The sequence below is a fragment of the Bombus fervidus genome, chromosome 7, assembly GCF_041682495.2.
Source record: "Bombus fervidus isolate BK054 chromosome 7, iyBomFerv1, whole genome shotgun sequence".
NCBI lineage: Eukaryota > Metazoa > Arthropoda > Insecta > Hymenoptera > Apidae > Bombus > Bombus fervidus.
The window spans coordinates 1,343,734-1,367,186 of record NC_091523.1 but is presented as its reverse complement, the minus strand read 5'-3'; the positions used below and the strand labels follow the sequence as shown (position 1 = coordinate 1,367,186).

The 23,453-nt window shown below is 39.4% G+C and overlaps 1 protein-coding gene across 9 annotated transcripts in view; it reads right to left on the bottom strand.

The window, feature by feature from the left end:
* The window catches only part of Rbp6 (RNA-binding protein 6), a 765,794-nt gene that overhangs the window by 194,540 nt on the left and 547,801 nt on the right, over positions 1-23,453 (bottom strand). For all 9 annotated transcript variants that reach the window (XM_072007202.1, XM_072007200.1, XM_072007204.1 and 6 more), the window contains one exon: positions 20,396-20,488. In XM_072007202.1, coding sequence (XP_071863303.1) covers positions 20,396-20,488 — 93 coding nt within the window. The remainder of the gene's footprint in view (positions 1-20,395; positions 20,489-23,453) is intronic.

Below are 23,453 nucleotides of genomic sequence, written 5' to 3'. Positions count from 1 at the left end.
GTTTTCCAACGATGATTTTTCCTCCCTCGTTTTCTCGCGATTTTCGAAAGGGGATTCGATATCGAGATCCGCTGAGCGATTAATTTTACCATCGTCGTCATTGCCATGTGACAGGAGGATTTAACGTTTTTTTCTTTTTTGTGTGTGTTTTTGTCAAGAGAACCGAATGCAAAGTGTACTTTGTAAGATTTATGCAGATGGATTGTAACGCTTTCACTGATTGTAGAAGGAGATGTTCATTAACGTTGCATAGGTTTCAGAGAATCAATAATCCGTTAAACACTTCATCGATAGAATTTAATTCATGCATTATCGTGTCACAAAAGCATTAATGTTTCACGCATGTATCATTGTCAGACATCAATAAGTACATGACAGACGGTTCTATTTATTATATCGCATTATGTAACCGCGTTCTCGATTTGTCACTGTCTGTTATATCCAAGCCAAATCCTAAATAATATATTCTCCTTTTCTCTTTCTCTCTAACTCAGATTTTTGACAAGGGTATCTTGTCAACAATCTAAAAACTTGCACGTAAACGAATGGCACATTTAAATTCCACAAGTGGAAACACGGATCACACGTTTGCCGCGCGTTTATCATACTCTCCCAACGTTTCTCGAAGTAATTTCATTAATAATGTGCTCGATTCCCTGAATTAAGCCATCTCTCAACTATCAGACGGAATTTCGTTCCATCGGGAGGAATCCCCGGGACTATACCGGAGAGCTATTACTTAATGACCGTCTCCGCTTTAATTTGTCAAGGTTTCACGGGCTTTTTCGTCGGGCTTCAAAGTTTCTGGGTCAACGATGTGCGAAGAAAAGAGACACGGGATCGAATGTGGGCGGTGAGAGGAAAAAAATAATAAAAGATTTAAGGTAATACTGCAACACCCCCGATGTAATTTGCAGTATTCCTGGCTCGCGTTAATCACGCTAGATTTAGCGGATGACAAAAACGTTTCGCGCGCACTTATCGCTTCCTGTTTCTTATCACTTTCGCATCGATGCACCCATCGTTAGGCGAATGCAATTTTTACAGATTTATCGTTACCCCTTCCTTTAACATTCACCCCTTTCCTCCCCCTGCTCCTGGTCTTCGTGGCGGGCTTGCAATTTATTTCACAACGAAGTTCGTTACGTTTTCATTTTATTCGAAAAGACAAACGCGTCAGAATAACGCGAACGCATCATTATTTTCCACGCGGGAGAACGAGGACGCTGCGTTGCGTCGGCGTGTGGCGAGGATAAAAAAGAGAGAGAGAAGAGGAGGACAAAGGGGTAAAAAGGGGAACGCCAGAAACGCGTGCACGACGTTTCTCGATAATAGCGGATTTTATTGTATTATTGCGCATTTTCCAACAAACAAAGGGACTAGTCAAATTTGTTCGGACGACGTGTATCGGTTCAGTTTGTTCGAACGACGTGTATTGGTTCAGTTTGCCCGGTCTGTCGTATCCTGCTTATCATCACCGGTTTTGCGAGCGGTTTTCAATAGCGATAAATTGTTCCACGGCTTCGTCACTGTTTTGCCAATCAAGACAGTTATTAAATTGTTACATGTAATCGCTGGCAGACGCTATCGCGTCCAATGCACGCTCAATTACGATATAAATGAGAAGTCATCGATATGGTATCGCGACTCGTAATTTTTATGGATTTTTAGGTCACCAAATTAACCATAGTAAAGTATATTATAAAGATCTCACGTAAAGATTCTACTGTCCTATTTAACATCCAATTTGAAGCAATTTCTTCTTAGTAACCAAGTACTTCGATCGTTACGGCTTTAGTGTCTCGAAAGAATTCAGATTTTGTTAAATCACCGCTCGAAACTCTTTCTGCTGCTGTTGTAGAACTTGCAAAACTTTCTATCTTTGTTCCTTTACCAGCAGAATGAAGGTATCAAAGATCTATTCCACGCCTCGTTGGCGACGATAAAGATTATCGAATCATTTCAAAGACAATATTATTCCCTTGCTATAATGATAAACACATACTCACGATGAGGACGAAGGGAGATGAAAAACAGAATATTATGTGATCCGGTTATTTACAGTGTAAATTCGCGATAATATAATCTCGTCCGTGTAAGTACGCATTCAGCAGTTATTACGCTAGAGAACTGGAACATTTAGGACGTCTGATGAACATGAGGAACTGCTTTGTTTGCAAGCGGAATCTACCCACTGGCAACTAATCTTAAGAAGATTCAGCTGCGGGTTAGACTCATTCAAAGAACACCAGCATGAACAGATGTTCCGTCTTTTCGCGTGAAATCACGTCGGATACGCTCTCATGTAAATATCGAGGAAATTAACCTTTAATTAACGACGAGAAATTTCACTATGGTCGAAATCTCTTTCCCTCGTCTCAATATTGATCTACGCTCGTGAGTTCTAACGGTACTGTCCCAGCGTGCTTTCTTACTAATTCTAAATATGATATTAAGTCGTTTCTTAATACCTCCAACAAAATATTGAGAAATTACAGCAGCTACAAAAGGTATTTGTACATACTTTTATTTTCCAATGAAGCGTTTCTTTATCAGATTCTACATTTCATTTTTATAGTATTCAATATTTACAGTTATATGAAAGTATTACTACATGCTATGAAATTTAATATACTTGGACCTAATTACCTTTTGTAGCCATTCTGTAGCCCTATTCTGACCATGAAAATTGTTGAAGTGGTCATCACTTCTAAGAAAACTCTACATCTGGTCCTTTAGTTTTCTCAAGCACCGAAGCCATCGACAGCGTATAGACAAAAGACCGCGTCGAAGGCAAACCATAAACAGTAGATAGGCGACATTGGCTTCAGGGTTTTCAGTCATAGTCATAACACTGCTAGCGTGCGGATCTGGATCAGCTCATATTATATTCCGACTTGTATTTACACTTTAGTATTTAAAATATATATTTTCTACCTTACAATTTATCCACGCGTTCCTTCGCATTCACATACATCTAATAACCTCAACAAGAATAAAGAAAGGCAATTTAATAAATGTACATGTATTCTAGGATTAAATAAGGAGACGATGATTGAAAACCTCCAAAGAGATCTGAAAATAAAGGAACAAACAAGATTTCACGTCGATCATCCGAAAAAGCAATTATCAACGCATTTTCTCTTTCCAGCAGACGGTAAAAGTGGAGAGCGAGCAAAGAAACGGAGAAATAAAGAGAATAAAGAATTTTCAATCGAAACAGGAGACGTTGTTCCAAGAAGGTTGTGGACAAACTCGCGACAGACAGAAGTCAAACTCGTATCGCTGTGTAAAATCGAGTAACATAAGGGCTGCTGGCGTCGCTCCAGGAAAATCAAAATTTCGTCATCCGGTTGTAATTCGAGGGACGTGCCCCCAACCACACTTAACCCTCTCTCCCCCTGAAGAGTATACCAGGGCCAGACTATTAGATTTTAACCTCATCTTCGGCGGTGACTTCGATTTCGCTCAGCGAGCATTACATTCACAACGTCATATCCCCGGAGGAAACGATTTTTCGGCGAGGTAGGCTTGCAGCTAAATCGAGCGTGAGCATTGCCAGAAGAAAATTCTTTTTTGCGCGTCGCTTAAAGCCTGGGAATAGGATCGCTTGCTTCGAATACGACGAGATCTTTACTCGGGCTATAGTCCTAGGAAATTTGATATTTTATCGTTTAGTCGCCCCTGATCGAAAATAGAATTAAATTTTCCGGGTTATTGGTATTAAGATAGCAATTTCTAAAGAATTTCGAGGGGATTTCCTGGAAAAAAAGAAATTCGTCAAAGCTGAGTACGGCTATCGGTGGAATATTTTTCCACGTAAGCTACTTTTATTCAAGCAATTACTAAAATCGATTTATCCTATTGTTTATTTATCGTATAAAAAATAGAGGTAAATTCACGATAAATGTAACAAATAAATCATAAGAAAATGGAAAGCAAAGATAAGTGAAGCGAAGAGAAAATTGATCAAAATAGTAATAACGTTTCACCATTCTTTCCTTTACAATCATCTTCCAAGATCATTTTTGGAGTATCTTTATTTTCAAAAATATATCATAGAAACCACAAACGTTCTACGCAATAACTATCCATTGGTTCTCGCGTTTAGCCACTTGTGACCGGCTTAGTTCGAATACAGTTATCCTGTGGATGATAGAGTGATCTCTTCCTGCTCGTAGCTTTATCCCGGGGACACAATTTTCCCTGTCGTGAAACCATAAACATCCCCAGCCCACGGGCATACCTTAGCCGGCACCGGCTCACTCCATAATCTGGCCGCCACTCTAACGCTGCTCCCGCGTTTCTAGCGCCATTTAGATAAACTCGTAATCTAGACGCCGTTTCCTACGGTGAAATATTCCCCCGAGGGTGTTGCAGGCCACCGGATCCCTGTGCATCTATAGTGCTCCACCGAGCCAGGGGTGCGAACCCTTTTGCGTCGAGAATTTAAAATCGATCCCAGCTCGATGAAAACGAGCCATGGAAATATTGGCCCATGGCAAGCAATTGGATCGACCAGAGCAGTTGTAGAAACGCAATGGGAAATGCATTTTCGCGCGTGTGTGTGTGTAAGTCTTTATAAAAGCGTGTTTAGTCACTGGATCTTGAATTATACGTAGTTACTTATTACGAATTTAAAGATAGATTGAGATATAGTGGGAATTATAAGAAACATTGTATTACAGAAATAAAAATATACTATACAGGAATTATAGAAAAATTACATTGGAATTATTAAATTCTCTAGCAAAAATAGTAATATCCAGAAAATAATAAAGGAGTCAGAAAATTATTTTACGGTTGCATAATTCTAGAAACCAGAAACCGTGATAAAAATTGATGGTTTCAACGCTATAATCCGTTACTGATATACATATGTACATGTAAACGTATACTGAAGCTGGCTGAGTAATATACGACATGCCCAGTTTTCATCGATGGTAGGTATAAAGAAACGGAATTCAACATTCACGAAACGCAAAGGTTTCGACGACCACGTTGGGAGATTTCGAACGACGATGGATCGCGGGCGAGGCGATGCATCAAGCACACCCGAGGTTTAATTCAAGCCTGGAAAATATATTTCACGACGTAATGTGATTCACGGCAAGTGTAAATCTGTCGGTTCGAGACGGGAAAACGCGTAGCCTTAATGTCGACGTGTTTCATTTGTTGCTCGACACCGAAACACGCGCGTGTACACGTTTTCTTCACGAATAAATCCACCAAAGAAATTCCAACGAGACGCCATGGCGCACATCGTTCCCCATTCTCTTCAACTTCGAATCGTTTCCTCTGTTTCCACGTCCAGTTTCTTCTACTCTGTCTCGGTTCTTCTTTTTCAGTGTATTTATTCCTTTTCTTATTTTAATTTTTCAGTTACATCGAGACACCGAAGGAAAATTTCATTTCGAGTGTGGAAAAATATGAAAGACGGATGAGTCGAAGAATATGACTACATCTCGGCCGTCCTATTTGAAATACAAATGGACGATGGTAACACGGAAAGAGAAAACAGGAGATACACCTTCGCCGACTTTGTCGTTGCTGCGAATTATTTGCATAAACAAATTTCGACGGAAACGAATTCAACGCGCCAGGAGTATTTCGCAGTTCCAACTATGCAGAGCAGTCTCGTTCAGAGTGACTCCTCTAACCCCTTTTCTCCAACGTCACCCTTGTCGTTCTGGCATATAATGATTTCTGGCTTGTTACGTTAACTTATATAATTTGAACACACAGGGACGTTTTTTCGACAACGTCACAAAAGTCTCACGCATACGCAAGCTTCATTCTTGCAGTATAGCACTTGCAGTATACGAGGATTGGCACTTTTGTGAGAAAGGAAAAATATGTTGTTATTCGCGAATTTGATAGAATTTCAAGGACTGTCCTAGGGAACGTGATTTTTCAAATATTGTCCATATATTTTGGAACACTTTTATATAATAAAAACGCTAAATTTTTGAAAAATTCGATATAAGTTGACTTCACGATTAATTAGAATTTGCTCGATAATTTTAACATTTCGTAGAAAATATCCAAAAGATTATTCGCATCGATCCTAAAAAACATTAAAATTTTTCGTTGATGTATTCAGATTAGAACAGAAACGAAACTCATTGGACGATTTCATCAAATCATCGTCACGTACAGCAACGAAACGAGCCGCACGATCGACGGGGAATTATTCTATCGAATTATCACAGTCGAGGAAGCACTGTCTTGTACCGTAAAATTGCTCGTTTAGTATCGAGACTTCGGTTTAATCGGTCGGGGATTCCATGGTTGTATCTCTTTTTTGAGGGGATCGGGGACAATGTAGAGAGGGAGGAAAAAGCGTCGTCGACGCGGTCAAACGCAACGAGCGTCCGGAGCAGACGGTCGAATGGGCAATCAACGATCGAATGCTTCATGCGGACGGACCATTATTCGCGTCCAATCGACATTGCAACATGAAACACCGACAATTGCCCGATAAAATCATTATACGCCTCATTACTTGTCAGCTGCAAACGCTCGTTGTCTGCCTTTTAATTTACAGCCGGCCTCGCTGATCGCAATTTCAACGCAGCCATCGTAATTGGTCCCCTCCTTGTCCGTGGGCGTTGGATCTCCTTAACAATTTTCAACGGTGACAATAATTGAAACGACTATTTCTTGCTCGTTCACTTCCGTCAGGAATTAAACCAGTTTGACTAGCGCAGACCGTAATTATTGTATACCGAATCTATTAGGAAGTATAGATGATTTAATACTTTTATGCCAAATCGAAATTGAATCGTTAAAAATACAGAATACGCTGTGATTTGAGGGAACACTTTTGCAACAATGTTTGTATTTTAATGGGAACTTAACGATACATCGAAGGTTTCGCAATACAGAATAATATACTCCTTATAATTCTTGCATTTAAAAAGAAGTTCGATTTTGACATCGATTTTTGCTTTAGGAATGAATACGCAATTAAGCATAAACAAATTGATTGAAAATAATAACAGCGCATGTTGTTGCGTAAACAAATTGTATTCGCAGATAAATTCTTTGAACCTCGCACATATTCGCAGATAAGTAAATGTAACGGTTACTACGGCTCGTTTTTGTTTGTCACGATATGTATTTATTCCCCGTCGATTGTCCGCGGTAAATCAACGTGCCCGTCACGAGAATTCTGCCTGGTGAGCCGCGCAAAACGTGCGCGCCCATAACGAGATTTCAAAATGTACGTTCGATCCGATTCACGTTGTTCGTTTTGATCGAAGAATCTCTGTTCCGCGAGAGTTTAATACGCGCACGGGCAAACGTTTTGCGAGGGGGCGTGTATAAAATGTTCGTGTCCCCAGATGTCTCTTAACCACGTAACTCGTAAACCGCAAGACACAATGCGTTCATTAATTGCATTAACGGATTCCATGCCTGGCACGTAATGTCGTCATTGAAATGCCGCGCGATCAACGGACGACCACATTTCCCCATTGTCGTTTCCGATTTGCACGCGACGACAACATGGAAAGCCCAGAAACGGGGGTGGAAGTGGGCGCGCGAATAAAACACCGCTTGATGACCGTCGAGACGATGGCTCGAGGTGTTTCGACCGCCGATAAAGCGTCGGTTAATTGCCGAATGAAATTAAACAGCAGTTAAACCCTCGAGTCTTGAGTAATTATAAGAAGTTATAAGATGCCTCCTGTAGTCTGATTCTCCATCGTGCATCTCCTCCAGCTTCTCTCTGTCTCTTCTTCTCTTTCTCTGTCTATAACGCTCACGGCCTTACCACCTTCATCAACCTACCCTACCATCCCATCTCTCTTCTTCCCTTTTAAAGGCAGTATCCCTAGAGGCCGTTAACTGCAATCAAAGTTAACCCGGAGTTATAGGGGAAAACTGCAGAACGGCAGTTAATGTTTAACGGGACTGTTAAATGCAGGCTTTCTCTCGCTCCTTCTCTCATTTTCCGTGGCCTGCTGTGTTCCTCTGGTTCCTCCTTACTCCTTTCTTCATGTCTGTTAGCCTCTTTCCTCTATTCTTGATCTTTCCATTCCTTCGACCGCTCCGAGTCAGACGTTTGGGCCATTTCCGGCTGCGGCCGATTCACCGAGGTCTAAATTCGACTCTAGTGCCTGGACCGTCCTGTGCCCGCTAAGTGAACGACCATTTGGAAGATTGCAAAGCCCTTACTTTGGCTGACCTACTTCGTGATCCGATTCTATTTGACACAATGCCCTGGCGATTCGGACTGTGCTCCAGGTGAACGAGCTGCTGCTCTCGTCGATTAGTTCGTTCCAAAGCTGCAATCGAATACTCTCTGAATCGAATCTCTCGAAGCGATTACGAGGTGTTACGAACCACCGTCGACGACATTGATAAAGAACGAAAATTTTGGGGAAATTACCTTTATACGGGCGGCTTTTTTCCCACAGTAACTGGCGTGGTTGATGGTCCTGCGTCATATCAGTTGATAGATAGCGTACATTTTATACGAGTTTTTCTATGTAGGTATTCTAGGTCTTCACTTTTTTCTTGTAGATATAGCGGTTGATGAATTGATCGCTCGCGAATTGGGTCCAACGAAATTTATGGAAGGTTGTACAGATTTATTGCCAGAAATGGTCGAACGGTATAAACATGGTTTATAACCTTGATACTCTTTTCCGCGAAAGTTATAAAAAGAGAATTTCTGATATATGATCATCGGAGGAATATCAAGCTAGAAAATAGTGAAAAATTCCAGTATCTCTGTTTCCTTTGTAGTGATAAAATTTCATTTAACTAAATTTCACGATCTTTCTTATTAGCGTAAACTTTAAAGATTTGGCAAACACAAACAAGAAACAATGAAAATTCCACGAGTTTATTCCCCATCTTCCTAGTTTCGAAATAAGTACACCTCTGACGTTATCAACAGTTATAACACCAGTTACATTCCAATAACAGTCGATTTCCGGTTTAAACTTCTTGATCTTTGCTTAGCATTCTCTTCCACTTTGAAATTCCGTAAACAGATGAAGCTATATAAAGAACCATCTTATAACCGTGGAAACGTACACCGTTCTCAACGATTCAATATCAAGACACGGAGTAGGATATTCGAAAACCTAAGGACAAGATTGTCCAGGATAATTGCGAGGTAACTAGCAAAACATTTCTCGCTATTACATCCCATCGTCGTCGTCGGGAATGTCGAGGGAGGAAGGCGATTCTTCGCGCGCGAAATTCCGGGAATGCTGGCTGGTAACAATATTTACGGTCGTTCTCGAATATGCAGCGGCATAGCGACGATTTCGCGATGTAAAATTAACGAGGGAATAAGAGACGAGGGCCAGGAGAGGTTGCTTTAAAATGGCACGGGTTCTATAACGAAACGGCACTCCGCGGGAAATGGCCTGCACACCCTAAAACGACCGTGCAAATACCTGTGCGATAAACCGTTCCCCGGAAATGCAAATGGGCATCGTTTACGCATTACTCCACCTACCGGTTGAAATTAGTATCGCGTCGTATCAATTCCGAGTAGATTTCTTGGATTAATTTAACCAGCAGAACTGAGAACATGATAAGACAAAGATATTTTTGGCCCCGAAGTTTAAGAAATAATTACAGCAGAAGTTCGTTTATTTGCAATTTTAGATCTACGAAATCATAGCTGAGTTTTTATTAGGCTATAAATCTCTAGCATGCGGTGCTATGTAGAATCTGATAGATACGCCAGAGCAATCAAATGTATATATAGTTTGTTATTATGTCAAAACGACAATTCATAGAACACGCATCGACTGTAATTATAGTATTATTCACACTACGGTTAAGCGTAAATCTCTATTATCGGAACTACTCGGTTATCCTAACTGTTTCGATTCTCCTTTCCCGACCTATTCGGATAAACGAGATTTTACTATAAAAATGAGAAAGAACTATTATATATATACGTAGCAAATGATGATTAATTAAATTCACGCCTAGTAAAGGATGAAACGTGTCCTTGGCAATATTACCGTCAACGTGGCGTAATTATGAATCGTCGTAACAGATAATTATGGTAATACGTGATTACGAATTAGCGGTAACGTAACGTGAATTTATGTAATTATTACAGTAATGAATCTGCTAGCCAACATGACTAATGCAACGTATTTCCCGCAACGGACATGACAAATACGTAAATCTGTATCATGATAATTACTGTAATCAAGCAACCATGTACCCCCCGTATTGACGGTAGGACGGCATGGAAGACCGCGAGGAGTCGTGTCCAAAATTTCATCTGCGTGAAACACGTGCGACCACGTATCAGGCGTATATTTTCCGTGTACACGCTGCCGGCTTGTTAAATTTTACGCAATAAAGTACAGCGAATTAGAGGGACGTTTGCAGTTTGCTCTTTGAACGCGAGATTAACAAAGGGGATTTTGACAGATTAAATTTCATTTTCTTCCTGGCCTACGATCTATTAAATTTCCCACTAAAATTTCTCTCGCACGTTCTTTTGATTCTTTATTTATCGTATTGCCTTTAATCTGGTTAATTCGAATTTTTCAATATACATATTAACTCTGATCACATTTTAAAAATTCAGGCTTCATAGAGCTAATTTACCGAAGATATTTTATCCGTTACTGTTATTTCTCGTAAAATATTTAATTTCATTTTTTATATTTTAACCAATTAATAATTAATACATCAAAATGAATGCTTTTTATCGCATAAAATATAGAATACAAAATAAAATTCTACACCCTACGCTCAAATTGTAGGGTTAAAGTTTAGTTTAAAATTCCTACAAAATTTCGAGAACGTAGATTACAAATATATTCTGTTTACATTTTGGATGCAATATTCTTTCTATATACAATCGTTGACTATATCTAACACAATTTTATATTAAAACTCGTCGAAAATTTACTACGAAAGAAAATAAAGAAAAATCGCAAGACATCCTGTCAAACACACTCTTAATAAACTCGGTAATATACGTATCACGTATAAAGTAACATAAAATATTTCTACAAGAGTAGAACGAGCTCTCTCGATTTCGAAGCTCAGACATCGTCAATGATATCGCTAGCAATATCGCTAGCGGTTTTCCTGACAGCAACGACGATCAACCGATTTTCGCACAACAACAATCAACCCATCCTTGGTCCACCCTCATCCTCGTTTCCCGCGGGGAAACTACTTTTCTGCTGTGGATTTCTCCGCGCACGTATACTCTTGGTGCTTCTCCCTTCGTGCGCGCACTTCTGCCACTTGGCCTCTTCGGCTTTTCTCTCTTGCTATCACGCCGCGCTGTCGCGTCTCCGGCAAGACGCGATGCTTTTTTTCCTTCAGCTGCTGGGGTGCTTCAGCCACGACGCAACGCAGTCTGTTGGTGATTAGTGTGCTCATTACGTCCGACGCTAATGATGCTTGCATCGCCAGACAAAAGCTGCGACAACCGAGCATACGAGTTGCGAGCCGCCATCTCTCGTCCTTTCTCTCTTCCCTCGTCTGTCCTTCGTTTCCCGCATCCCGCAAGCCCCTTTTTGTCCAAGAAACGCGAGACTTCGCTCACAGATGAAACCTTCGTACGAGCTTTCAACGCTGGTTAGCCAGCGTCGTGGTAACGTTGCAGTGCGCGAGGTCGAATCTCTGAGACGTCAGAAACGACGCCCACGCCGTTGTGTAGGATGAGAAAATTGTACTTGACCCGACACGACGTTTCAGTTTTTTGGCAAACTTTCAGTGATGCTACGATACAATGGCGATTGGAATTTGAGAAATCGAGAGCACAAAAGTATTGATTTCCGAAGTATTTTGCGAGAAGTTTAAGGAGTTTCTAGTAACGGACATTATGTCGGAAAACAGCGTTGGTAGATGGCAGAAGTAAACTAGTCGTGACGAGCGTTCCAGCGTGAAACGAGCATTTTAAGAAACGAGTAAACGCCAAAGTTAATTGCGTTTCAGGGTAAAACGAACTCGCGGCCGATCTCAACGAAATAATAATTCGCCGGGATACACAGAAGAAGAGGAACGGGTGAATTAATAACAGATTAAATTAATAGAATCGAAGGAATTAATAGAACAGTGGTTCGATTGTATGAACTAATTAGAGGAAATATGAATGGAAAACGGAACAAAACGGCCGACGCTTTAGAGCATGACACATTTTCATTTTCAACAGGCAACATTTTAATTGCGACACTCTGGAGCGCAATTAGGATAATGTTTTTAATTTTTTGGCTGGAAATTTTCTTGCACCCTGCCACGCGCTGGGACCGTAAGCATTTTTAATGAAAAGACTCTTTTACAATAGGATTTTAATCGTTATCGAATACGTTACTACCGGCTTTGTGTTAATTTTTAAATTATTCTTTCATAGAAATTTCCCTTGGAAATTGCAGTTAACGTGACAATTATGTGACGATTTCATGCCGCAATTGACGCGAAATATTTTTCTCTCGTCGACATGGGAATAGTCGAATAAAAAAATGTTTAAACGCGATATTAAATCGCTTATCCAACGTACTGCGAAATTAAAATTTCCCTTTTCGGAAAAGCCGATAGTCAAATAATAAAATAAATTACTTTCAAAGAAATATTTGGCGTTGCAATTATTTTTTCTTATTATGTCCAAGAATCAGGATTAAAAAAATTATTAAGCAGTATAGGAGGATTTTCAGAAAACTGATCAGCACGTACGGGATATTGTTCGCTATGAATAAATAATCTCATTTCATTCTACTCAAGGAAGGAAAATTCCCTCGATTACCTATAATCCAACGTTCCACGTAAAATATATCTTTAGATAATTCGCGTAAAGTTATCCTCGAGGTCTCGAAGAAATCCATGGACCGACACGAATATCTTATCGTCGGAGAAAGACGAGTTTAACCGACTAAGAGGAAAACCGCTTGGCAAGAGTGGGGGTGATCTCTTTTTCAAGGGGTGGAATAGATCGTGTCGTGGCGACGGTACCGAAACACGAGGAAATTAATAAATTGCCCAAACTTAAGTCGACCCCCAAAGTGCTGGAATAAAAGACCTTCATAAATTTTATTCCACGCGCCCCAACACCTACGCTCGGCCGACTTCCTTCATCCCAGAAGAAGCAATGCTTTCGCCTCGTCCCCTAAACGCGCTATCTATCCTCGCCCGTCTACGTTCTCTCGCGTGAGTATTTCGAGAAAGAGATGGGAGAGTGAAATTAGTTGCAGTATCCTAAGAACGATCAGAAACTCTATACAAACACATAGTCCGATGTGAAAAAAGGGTAATCACTTTACGCGAGTACCGTTTAAATCCTCAGTTACTTTCTTTCTAGTTCGCAATTAAATTCTCTCATCGGTACACTCGTAAAAACAACGGAATAAGAACCGGACAACGAATCGTTTCCCTTTTTATGCGGTAACGTTTCGAGTGTACCGAATCGCCATAGTCCGAAGGTATTGTAACAGAAAAATCGAGAGAGGGCGAGAGATAGGTAACATTCAAAAATGTTAATGGTAAAATCGATGCGGGACTAGACGTCTCGGGGAGCAATTAAACCGCGAGCCGGCCGCGATAATAGCGGATTTATTGCGACCCATTGGCAACCGACAGATTCCCCTCGTTATACTGTACGCCATACCACGAAAGTGGCAATTTTTCCACGAATAACAGCCCCCGATTGTTTCCAGTGGCCGAAACCCGATGAATATCCCGGTCACTTGGTGTGAAAGGTCGTTGGAGGATGAAGCTCACAATGCGCCACCGCCTCTGGCAATTCGCGCCTTATCGAATCGCCTTAATTGCGTTTTTATCGCGATAAAAAATGAATCGTGAATCGGACAGAAAGTGCACGGCGTCGCTATCAACGGCACCAGCTATCTAGCAACACGGTTTCGTTCGGTTAGGATTGGTCGGACGATGGTGGTGTCGGCGGATATAGAATGCGGGGGCGGCGGAGGCGGAAGGACGGAAAGTATGGGTGGAGAGGTGGGGGCACCGGAATGAATAGCAACGTGAAACAAAAGCACCGGGTTACAAATGGCGTGTATTCGCGACGGCATTGTTTTAAATGGCTGTCAGACGCCCGGAATTTATCCCGTTTTGCTACGTGACAAGCGCCATTAAATTTATTTATTCATCCACGCAGGCGCGTAGCCTGTCACATTCGAGAAATCCCGCTCTATCTCCAACTACCTACAGCCGGACGGTACTCTACAGGTGAGAGAGGATCGCGTTCAACGATTATGAGCGATTCATGTAAATGGCCCGGTACGATATACATATGTACGATTTGTCACGTTATGCCTTATGTTGTCACGTTATCGTGATTTCTGTGTATACAGCGTGACATTGAGTCGCAAGAATTGCTTCTGTTACTAGAATTATTAGAGTTAAGGAGCTTCTCTGACGGACGTGAATTACTTTGCAGAATATTTTTTAGATTTAACACTGCTTCGTTTTATAGAAAAACATTGTGTGGAAAGTAAAAGGAAAGCTTTCCGTTACATTTGTTTCATGAGATACTAAATAACTGTTTACTGAGATTAGACTGCCACGTGGTTAATTGCTCCATAAATTCTAAGTAGAAGCGCGTTGCCCTTGGTAATAATTAAGTGGAAGCTTGGCAAATGTCGAGGAAAAGGGGAAGTTTATTTAAAAGAATTATTCACCTGGAAAGAACCCTACTTTTTGCTGGACAAACGACGTAACAAACGTAGGAGAAAAAAGCGCAAAAAGACACGAGGATAAAAGAGCAATCCAAGATGTGATAAATAGAATCGCGCCATTCCCATCTCCTGTCTGATCAACGAAGTCCACTACTACTTGGGCTCCTGTTTTCCAAACATTCGCTCCATTAAAAAACAGTGGCTCTGGAGGGACGTTTCGTGTAACGCGCGCCGTTATAAACTCGACACTGTTCAACTAAACGAAGCGAATGGTGACGAGTAAACGCAATACACCACGATGGCGAAAGTTGAAGCTAAGTTTCTCTCGAGCGGAGCCGGTGTACCGATAAAACGAAGTAATCTTCATGCTTCCAATCGACCAATCTCGATGACGTAATTGTCTTTTCAGCGAGCTTAGGCAAGCGAAGGGTAAACTTCTGGAAGGTTTGCAAGACCTGGCAGAGCCCTTCATCGATAAGCGATCGCTCGGAAGCAAAGTTCGCTTTGCGGCCTGGAATTAAACGAGCTCGCCGATGCGATAGTTCCAAGAGAGATGGAAGGTACGAAGAAAAGAAAAAAATAGAGGAAAAGGTGGGTGGAATGAAAGAAAGAAAGCAAAAAGGAAAGAAGGGACTGGCCAACCAATCCCACGACGCGTTAATTCTTAATTTCTTAATTTCAAGTCGACCGTTAAGCACTGCGTCAAAGAGGTCTCGACTCTGGTGCACCACCTGCACCGTCTCTTCGATTCTCTCTTCGTCTTTTGCACCTCTTTGTCCGTCTCTTTTACCCATTCCTGGCTGTCGAACGAAAGATGTCGGAAGTTGAAAGCGAGCGCAATTAAGCCGTGCCTCTTTGGGATCCCCATTCATTTTTCAAGTAACGTCGCCGAATACCCTCATCTAAGTTTTAAATCGCGCGGCCTTCGGCGTGCAACGGAGTCGAAGTCACCGGCACCACGATCCATGGAAAAGGTTACGATTTACGGCAAGTGGGATTCGCGTCGATGCCGTGAATTACTCGCGGGCTAATTACGTACGGGTTTGGGTATCCAGTACTGTACTGGTGATTCCGCGACACATAAAAATTCATGAAACTAGCCTAGGACAAAATAGCGTTTCTTTTTTTCCCTTCTTACACGAATCGTTGATTTCGTTGGTTCGATATTGTATCTTCGTACATTGTAATTCCAAATATTCGATTATTCTTATGTTAATATTATCAGCATTGTTATTGATTATTTGGGACGTGGTTGAAAAGACTTCTGGAAATGTATTCCGAGAGATAATCTCGACTATCTATCGTGAAAGAAGTTTCTATCGCGTGAAATACAAAGAGCTGTTACCGTTTCGTTTCTCAAAGAATAAACTGTGCAATCGCTTCGAATGAATTCCCATTTAAACGCGAAAAATACATTACGCTCGATATAAGACGGCACTAATCCGTGAAAAACGTGCTTGTTCCTTTCGCCGATCGACAGGATGGATTTATGGGGCAAATCCTTGATAAGGTTTACGTCCTCGATCGTATCGGTGTTTGCTATCAGTCCTGGGTTCGATACATTGTTCCTTTCGCGTGAAGGAACTCCACGATACAAATAAATATAATGCAGTTACTGGAAATATCATCAGCTCGCTCGAACAACTCATTGCTCCGCTATTTCGCGGATAAGGATTTATTTCCTCTGTTCGTTCTTCTCCTCTCATTCGTCGTCCTTCCTTTCTCCGTTTTGACCACTTTATCCAATGGTTAAAAAACGAAAGAGGTTAAAAGACGAAAGGTACTACGACCACGTATAAATATGATAGAAAGTTTGATGGAACTTGGTTCGCAATTTACTAAGAAATAAAATTTCATAATGGTAACAATTGTACGATGTCTAATATGTTTACAATTCTTTTCTCGACTTTTATAAATTGATACCTATCGTGATAATGGCCAAATTTTCCCTACTATAGCATACCTTGATTATATTATTAAAATAAGCAATTTTTGGAAAGGAAAGCTTAAACGAGAATTTGTTAATGTATAATTTCCTTCATTTTGTTGTTTTTTTTTTTTTTAACAAATAGAGATCTATATCAAGCGCTAATACAGCAATAAATACAGTATTCATTATTTGAAAATGTTATAAATATATAAGTATTAAATCATCGCTTCACGAAAGGCAGAAATTTTTCTACTTTCTATCAAACGCAAAAGAAAATCTTACGAAAAGCTAACTTCGTTAAGAAAGGATGAAATAGTCGCAATTCTTTTACGAGTTCCAATCTAAGATTTCGCGAAGAAACTGAATATAACGAAATTACCAGCAATACCATTAACTTTATCAGGCGGCTCGTGCCGTGGCTATTTCACCGACCAAGACCTCCGTTTCACCCTTCTTTATCCCGCTAATCAGCGCGGGATATCCAGGGTTGCCGAGAAGTAGACTGACCTGAAACGGCCAGCAATCGATATAAGGATATGGTTGGATTCAGTCTGCAGTTCATGTGTTTGCGAGTCAAGCATGGACGAGGTTGTTTGTACAGACGTGCTCGACGTAGTGAATTTGCGACTACGTGCACGTCACTCGTGCGTTAGTGCCGATGGGCTAACTAGAGAAAGAACCCACCAGTTCGATCAATGCTAATCTATTTAAATTGGTATTCTATGAAACGAGGAAAGATATAAAACGTAGAGTCGGTATATCATCTTTCTAACTTCCTTTTTAATTTTTTACATGCAAGGAATTCCTGATGAAGTTTTTTGAAACCAAGACTTACGTCTCCGAAAAAAAACTACCTTCTTCCCTTTTCTGTATTTCATAACTGAAAGGCAAATTGTGCGAATGGTTCCAATAAAGTATACAGAACTAAAAGAATGAAGATTTACAGAAGGAAACGGGATAAAAAGGATCTGCACTAAAATCACAAAAGAATAATGTCCTATAATTTTACAGTGGATTGCAAAGTGGACACATTTCATATTTGATACAGAATTTAAATATTTTTCTAAAGATCAATTTATCCATTTCACTGGGGTAGACGTTTTCGATATTATTTATTTGCAATCCCATAATCGTACATACGAGAAGGACAACTCGCGTACAATTCTACATGTACCTGAACACGATCTGTGTCCGATCGTATCTCCGCATGTGGGTCAGACTCACGAGGGAGGCGAACTCGAACCATTGTGAACAGGAAACTCTGCATTCGGAACCGGACGAGACTTTCAACGGCGAAAAGAAGGTTGAAAAAGGGAGAGATCGTTGCGGTTGGGATGAGTCAAGAGGCCGGAGATAGTGCCTCGCTCTGATATCTCAAATCCATTCCTGGCTCATGCCACAAACCGTGGACAACCGTCGACTTTCACGATCTTCCCTATTTTTTTCCTTTTCCCCTTCCGTGTTTCTCCCTTTTCTAGCCGCTCTCCCATCTCGCACGCAAACCAGACGACACTTTCGAAAAACGTCGACCGCGAAACGAAATCATCGCCGCGTTTCCAGCGAACTTTTGCTCCAGAATTTCCGCGTGCATCACGAAATAGGATCAGAGAAAAGTATACTTTTACGGAATTGTGATTTCGAATGGATTCCGCGCTGACTGATGTTTGAGGGGAACAATTCTTTTTATTCGAAGCTATCGACAGTGTTATATATATATAGGAAATAGTATATAGGAAATACACATTATTTAATCGTTTCTAAGGTTTCAATTTAAATTGCGACGAGTGTGAGACTCGGAATAGGTGTTATTGATTCTTATATTCGCGATTATGTAGAGGTTGTAAATTTGCAGAATTATTTGCGAAATAAAGTTTTTAAAGTCAGCTTTATTAACGAAAGACAATCGCGATGTATTACGTTTTAGTGTCCTTTCTGTTTTATTCTCGCTGTGATAACCTATTTAATTTTTACGACAGTCTACATTGTTCCAGTAATACACGGTCTTTCTTTCTTTTATTAATCTTGTTACCTCTATGGTGTCGTATTTTCCGTGTGATTTAATGCTAGCAACGTCTCTCTATATTAAGAAATCTTCCCTCGTAAATAAATAAACGTATATGCGATCTCATGAGAACATATATAAAATCTTCTAGTCAATAATAATAATAATTATATTTTCGAACAAATACTTAAATGAACCTGCCCAAACCATTTTAACAAAAAGAAAAAGAAATTGTAATAATTAGAAAAAAATCAGGTGGCATATAAAACGAAACAATCGAAACATCTGACATTCATCGTCAAAAGCCAGATATACGAATAGTTCTAAGCTTTAAACTACAAGAGCAATCGCAAATAAAGAGACGATAAACCCAAGTGGTAGACAACTATTTTCCCCGTATAATGCTTTCGAATCCAGCTGTACGTTCGTCCACTATGTCAATTTTATGTCCCGGAACAGACGAAGGGTAGAGAAAAAGGCAAATCGTAGTCGTTATTACCAATTACCAAACCGTTAATTCTATTTACGTTATCGCCAGAACGTGGAACGATTTCGGCCGACTGCCACCAACTCATAAATCAAGCTCAAGTACCATTATCTGTCTCATACACCGAGGCCGATGAATCGCGACGGCTATTATCGAGGCGATAGAAGCCGGAGAAGTTCGCACAATAACGCGTAATGGTCCGCGCAGTCTCGCCAAAGGTCGATAAAGGCTAATTAGCAGAAATTCTCGTCTCAGGTGGTCCTTCTACCGATTCCTAATCACTTAACCGGCGCCGAGTGGGGGCGTCTCGAGAACGTTCCAGGATGTACAACGCGATGAGAAGGGATTTAACACGACCAATGTGATACGTGGGCCACGTTCAGTTGCCAAAATTCTGATTGGCTTTCGACAGCCAACGTATTTGCCAACGATTCAACCGTGAGACGTGCCACTTCGAATACTAAGATTGCTCGTTTCAGTAGTATCAACACTTCTCGGAGAATCATCGGGGAAAATGAAAGAGAAACAAAATTTTAGAATTTGTAATTCAGTGACTATGCTTGGTAATTCGTCTTTTTCTATTGCGAAATTATCTGCTAGACAATAATATCCGAAAGAATTTGGGATATTCTTATGCTAAAGTTAGACGAAGATTTCAGAATTTTATTATGTTCTCAAAGAAAAATGTCGCAAATTTGATTATCCAAAATATACTACTTCTCTCCTAATATTATTGAATACAAACAAAAACGTTTTACATAATTACTAAACCTCAAGATCTACATTTTGTTTTATTTTAATTGAAGAATTACTAATCCTTAAAAAATAAAAAATCTTGGAATTCCTAAGAATTCAGTACAATAATATTTGCTCACTAAACATAAGAGTCAAATGATAGACGCATAAAGCAAACGCGAACGTATCAGAATCATTGAAACGATAAACGTCCTGAATCACGGGATTTACGGGAGGTGTGAGCGTTTTACAGTCATTGGCCCTGTCAAATATCGCGTTCGAGTCGGATTAGGGCAATACACGTAAAATAAGCAAAACGCTGAATCAAGCAATGTGTCGGTCGCGTTGGCACGCTCGCCAAAAATGATGATTCCTATGGTCTCGCGGCAATGATTATCAGCTAGGTTGCCCGCCTGGACCGTGACGAGAAAACCGAGCGAAGCAACACGCTCAATGATTTCGCCTGCGAGCGAGTTCTGACACGCGACAAACTGTCAGTGATATACGATTTTGGTGTCGAATGTTTGTCACCATGAGTTTCGTGGTCTGCGTACGTCGTGATTTACGCGTACTGTCATTAATCAACATCATTCGGTGCGTGTACTCACCGGGCCGAACTGTTCGAAGTAGTTTTTCACGTCCTCCAGCGTCGTCGGTGCCGATAGTCCACCGACGAATATCTTCTTTGTCCTTGTCACCATCTGCAAGCAGAAAGAAATTACTCGATGTTATTAATGATATCTTGAAAATGTTAGAGAACATATACAGTGATCAAAAAATAATGTTCGAGAAATTACTCTGTGGCGATAGTAAGAAAATGTAACATGTATTTTCCTTAAATTAATTCACGAACGATGTTCTCTTAAGAAATCATAAAAGTAGCAAAGAATATAATGAGTAGATTATGGATGTTTGTTTATTCATGAAACATTTCGAAGTACAAGAATTTGCAGAATGCTCATGACATTCAATAATATATAGAATATGTAAAATGTAATACACATCATAATGTTTAGTAGATTTAATTTCTTCCTTTATTTGGCTACTATTCTTTAAACTTTATTTCTATGTTTATAAAAATATAAATACCACAGTTTAATGACAAAAAATAAAATAACAGAATTATTATAAATTATTATATTATTATATTTCTTTATATTTACGTGATACAAAAGAATATTTATACATGTATACAAGAGTTTCTAGAATACTGTTAGTTGGTTTCAAGTTATTCGAAACAATATTATACGGGACTTAGAGTTCATATAAATTTAATAATTATGTTTCATGTTATTGTTTGTCGAAACCGCGCAACTACAGTATTGTATTATACTCAGCATGCCGTAACTTTTTACCATGTACTACGAATCATCATGTAAAATAAGCACCATGTAATGCTTACCGGTATGAGCAGTTTAAACAACGTTTGGAACAAGTTGTAATTATATGTTTCATTATGAGAAAACGATGAGGCATGTATAGAAAGAAATTATATTTTGTTTCGTATATTACGATTCACTACATCGCATCGTATCGAGGATACAAGTCAGACTATTTCTCGATTATAACGCCTTAAAACTTGTTAATTTACAAAAATATATAAAAATTACTATATGGAACTCGGGAGTAAAGTACAATAGAACACATCGTTTTAATTTAGCATTACCAATTTACAATAAAATATAAATATTCGTACAAAGTTTTTTCATTACTTTCGTATCACCCATTTATCACCGAAATGGATTCCACATGTTACGAAACATCCTGCATACAGACGTGATTGTTCATGTGTTCTGAAAACTATGCCAATATATAATTCCGGCTATAAAGGTTTCAGAAACTTCTGTAAACTTGTTTCAATAGAATAACTATGTCAGAGCTTGTTACTCTCGTAATTTAGACGGCCCATTAACAAGCTTAAAAATAAATTGAACAAGTAATGGCAGTTGCACAGAAAAAGTATGGAACGTGTAACTATTAATTACAAGTTGAAGTAAAAGTCTATAACTTTTATATTACCTAAGGATATCTTTTGGTGTTTGAATTTGAAAGAGAGGGAACAATAGAATTAGAATGTCTTTCATATTTTGCGCTGCAACGCTTCCTAAACGGGCGATCCGAATTTCTGAACACGTATAGACGGTTTTTACAAACAGCTATTGATCGACAGACATATATTTACGTCAACATAGTCGTACACTGCACCGTTAAATCGTACGTGTTCATATTTGGCATGAAAAATGGAACGTACAGGAAACAGGAACGATATTTATTTCCTTTGCGACAACGCATTGAAACTCGTTATCATATTTTCAATAAATTTTGTTAACCGACCGACAAAATACATTTCGTTAAAAGAGGTTCTACCAAAGCAACCGTGCAAAATGATGAACGCCCATATTCACAAAGCTAAAATTGCACATCAACTTTCGAAGAAACGATTTTTCTTTTCAAAGTAAGAAAGCAGTTTGAATATTTCTCAGGACTACTTAGTTTTAAATAATACACAAAATTTTATTCGAAAAAGAATTTCAACAGAAGAGAAAAAATGTTGTCCTATAACAAACAATTTATCTTGCTCAAATCTGTAAGTATTTTTTTTATCCATTTTCTTTACGACACTAATGGTTAATAAATTTAAGGTACCGAGAATGTTAAAAACGTTTTACCATACGTTTTGAAATATGTTTACTTTGTAGACTTACAAGTACAAAAATGCGCCGGGAATAATGTTCTTTTTAAAGCGTGTTTTGAGGACGAAAGAATTGGAAAGGGATGGTATACAAAGGGAATGGGGAAGACAGCTGAAAAATGGCACGGTCGTGGTTAAGAAATTGATAAGGAGGCTGATAAAATATGAATGGCCCGCGTCGAGCACGCCACGCCGTTTCTACGAAAAAGATCCTTTCATCGGCGACATTTTTCATATTTGTTCAAATCGGTAATGTCAATTCACGATCGCCAACACTGTGCCAGAATATTTTATAGAGTTTCAATTGAAAGGAATAGCGGAACAAAAATGTTTATTACAATTTTTAACATAACGATAAAATTATTAACGTACTGAATTATATCTAACTATTCCACGCAAAATAATTCGAGGGAGAATCTATTGTATGTGTATAAATTAAACCGATATATCTTTCGATAGTTTGAAATTCATTAACAAAGAGGTGATGTTGCAATATAATTATCCGCGAAATACGAATCGAACAAAGCCGGCAGGTATTTTAGGGTGATAATTTTATAAACGTTAGGACAAAACAACCGTGAAATTTATGCGAATAAATTTATGCAGATAACAGGAATAAAGTACCTTGTTTTGCGTACAATATCTTCAACCTGATCACAAGTTATCACAATATTTACTATTTTTTATATACGATATTAATATTAGTTATTAATATTATTTATTAATTCAGAAGCACGTGAATTGTTCAAACCTCCTTTGTAATTTTGTGCTTCTTACAACACTGAACTTGGATTTCATACAGACTACTTTCGATTAATATAAATAACATTAAACTCGTTTAAAAGGATTTGATTTTCCTCTGAAGGAACATACGGCTAATGGTTTATACAAATTTTCTAAAAATTGTCAAGGTTAAACAGCTAAAAGGAGAAAAAATGAACTACAATTCACAGGTCTGAACGAGATCTGTACTT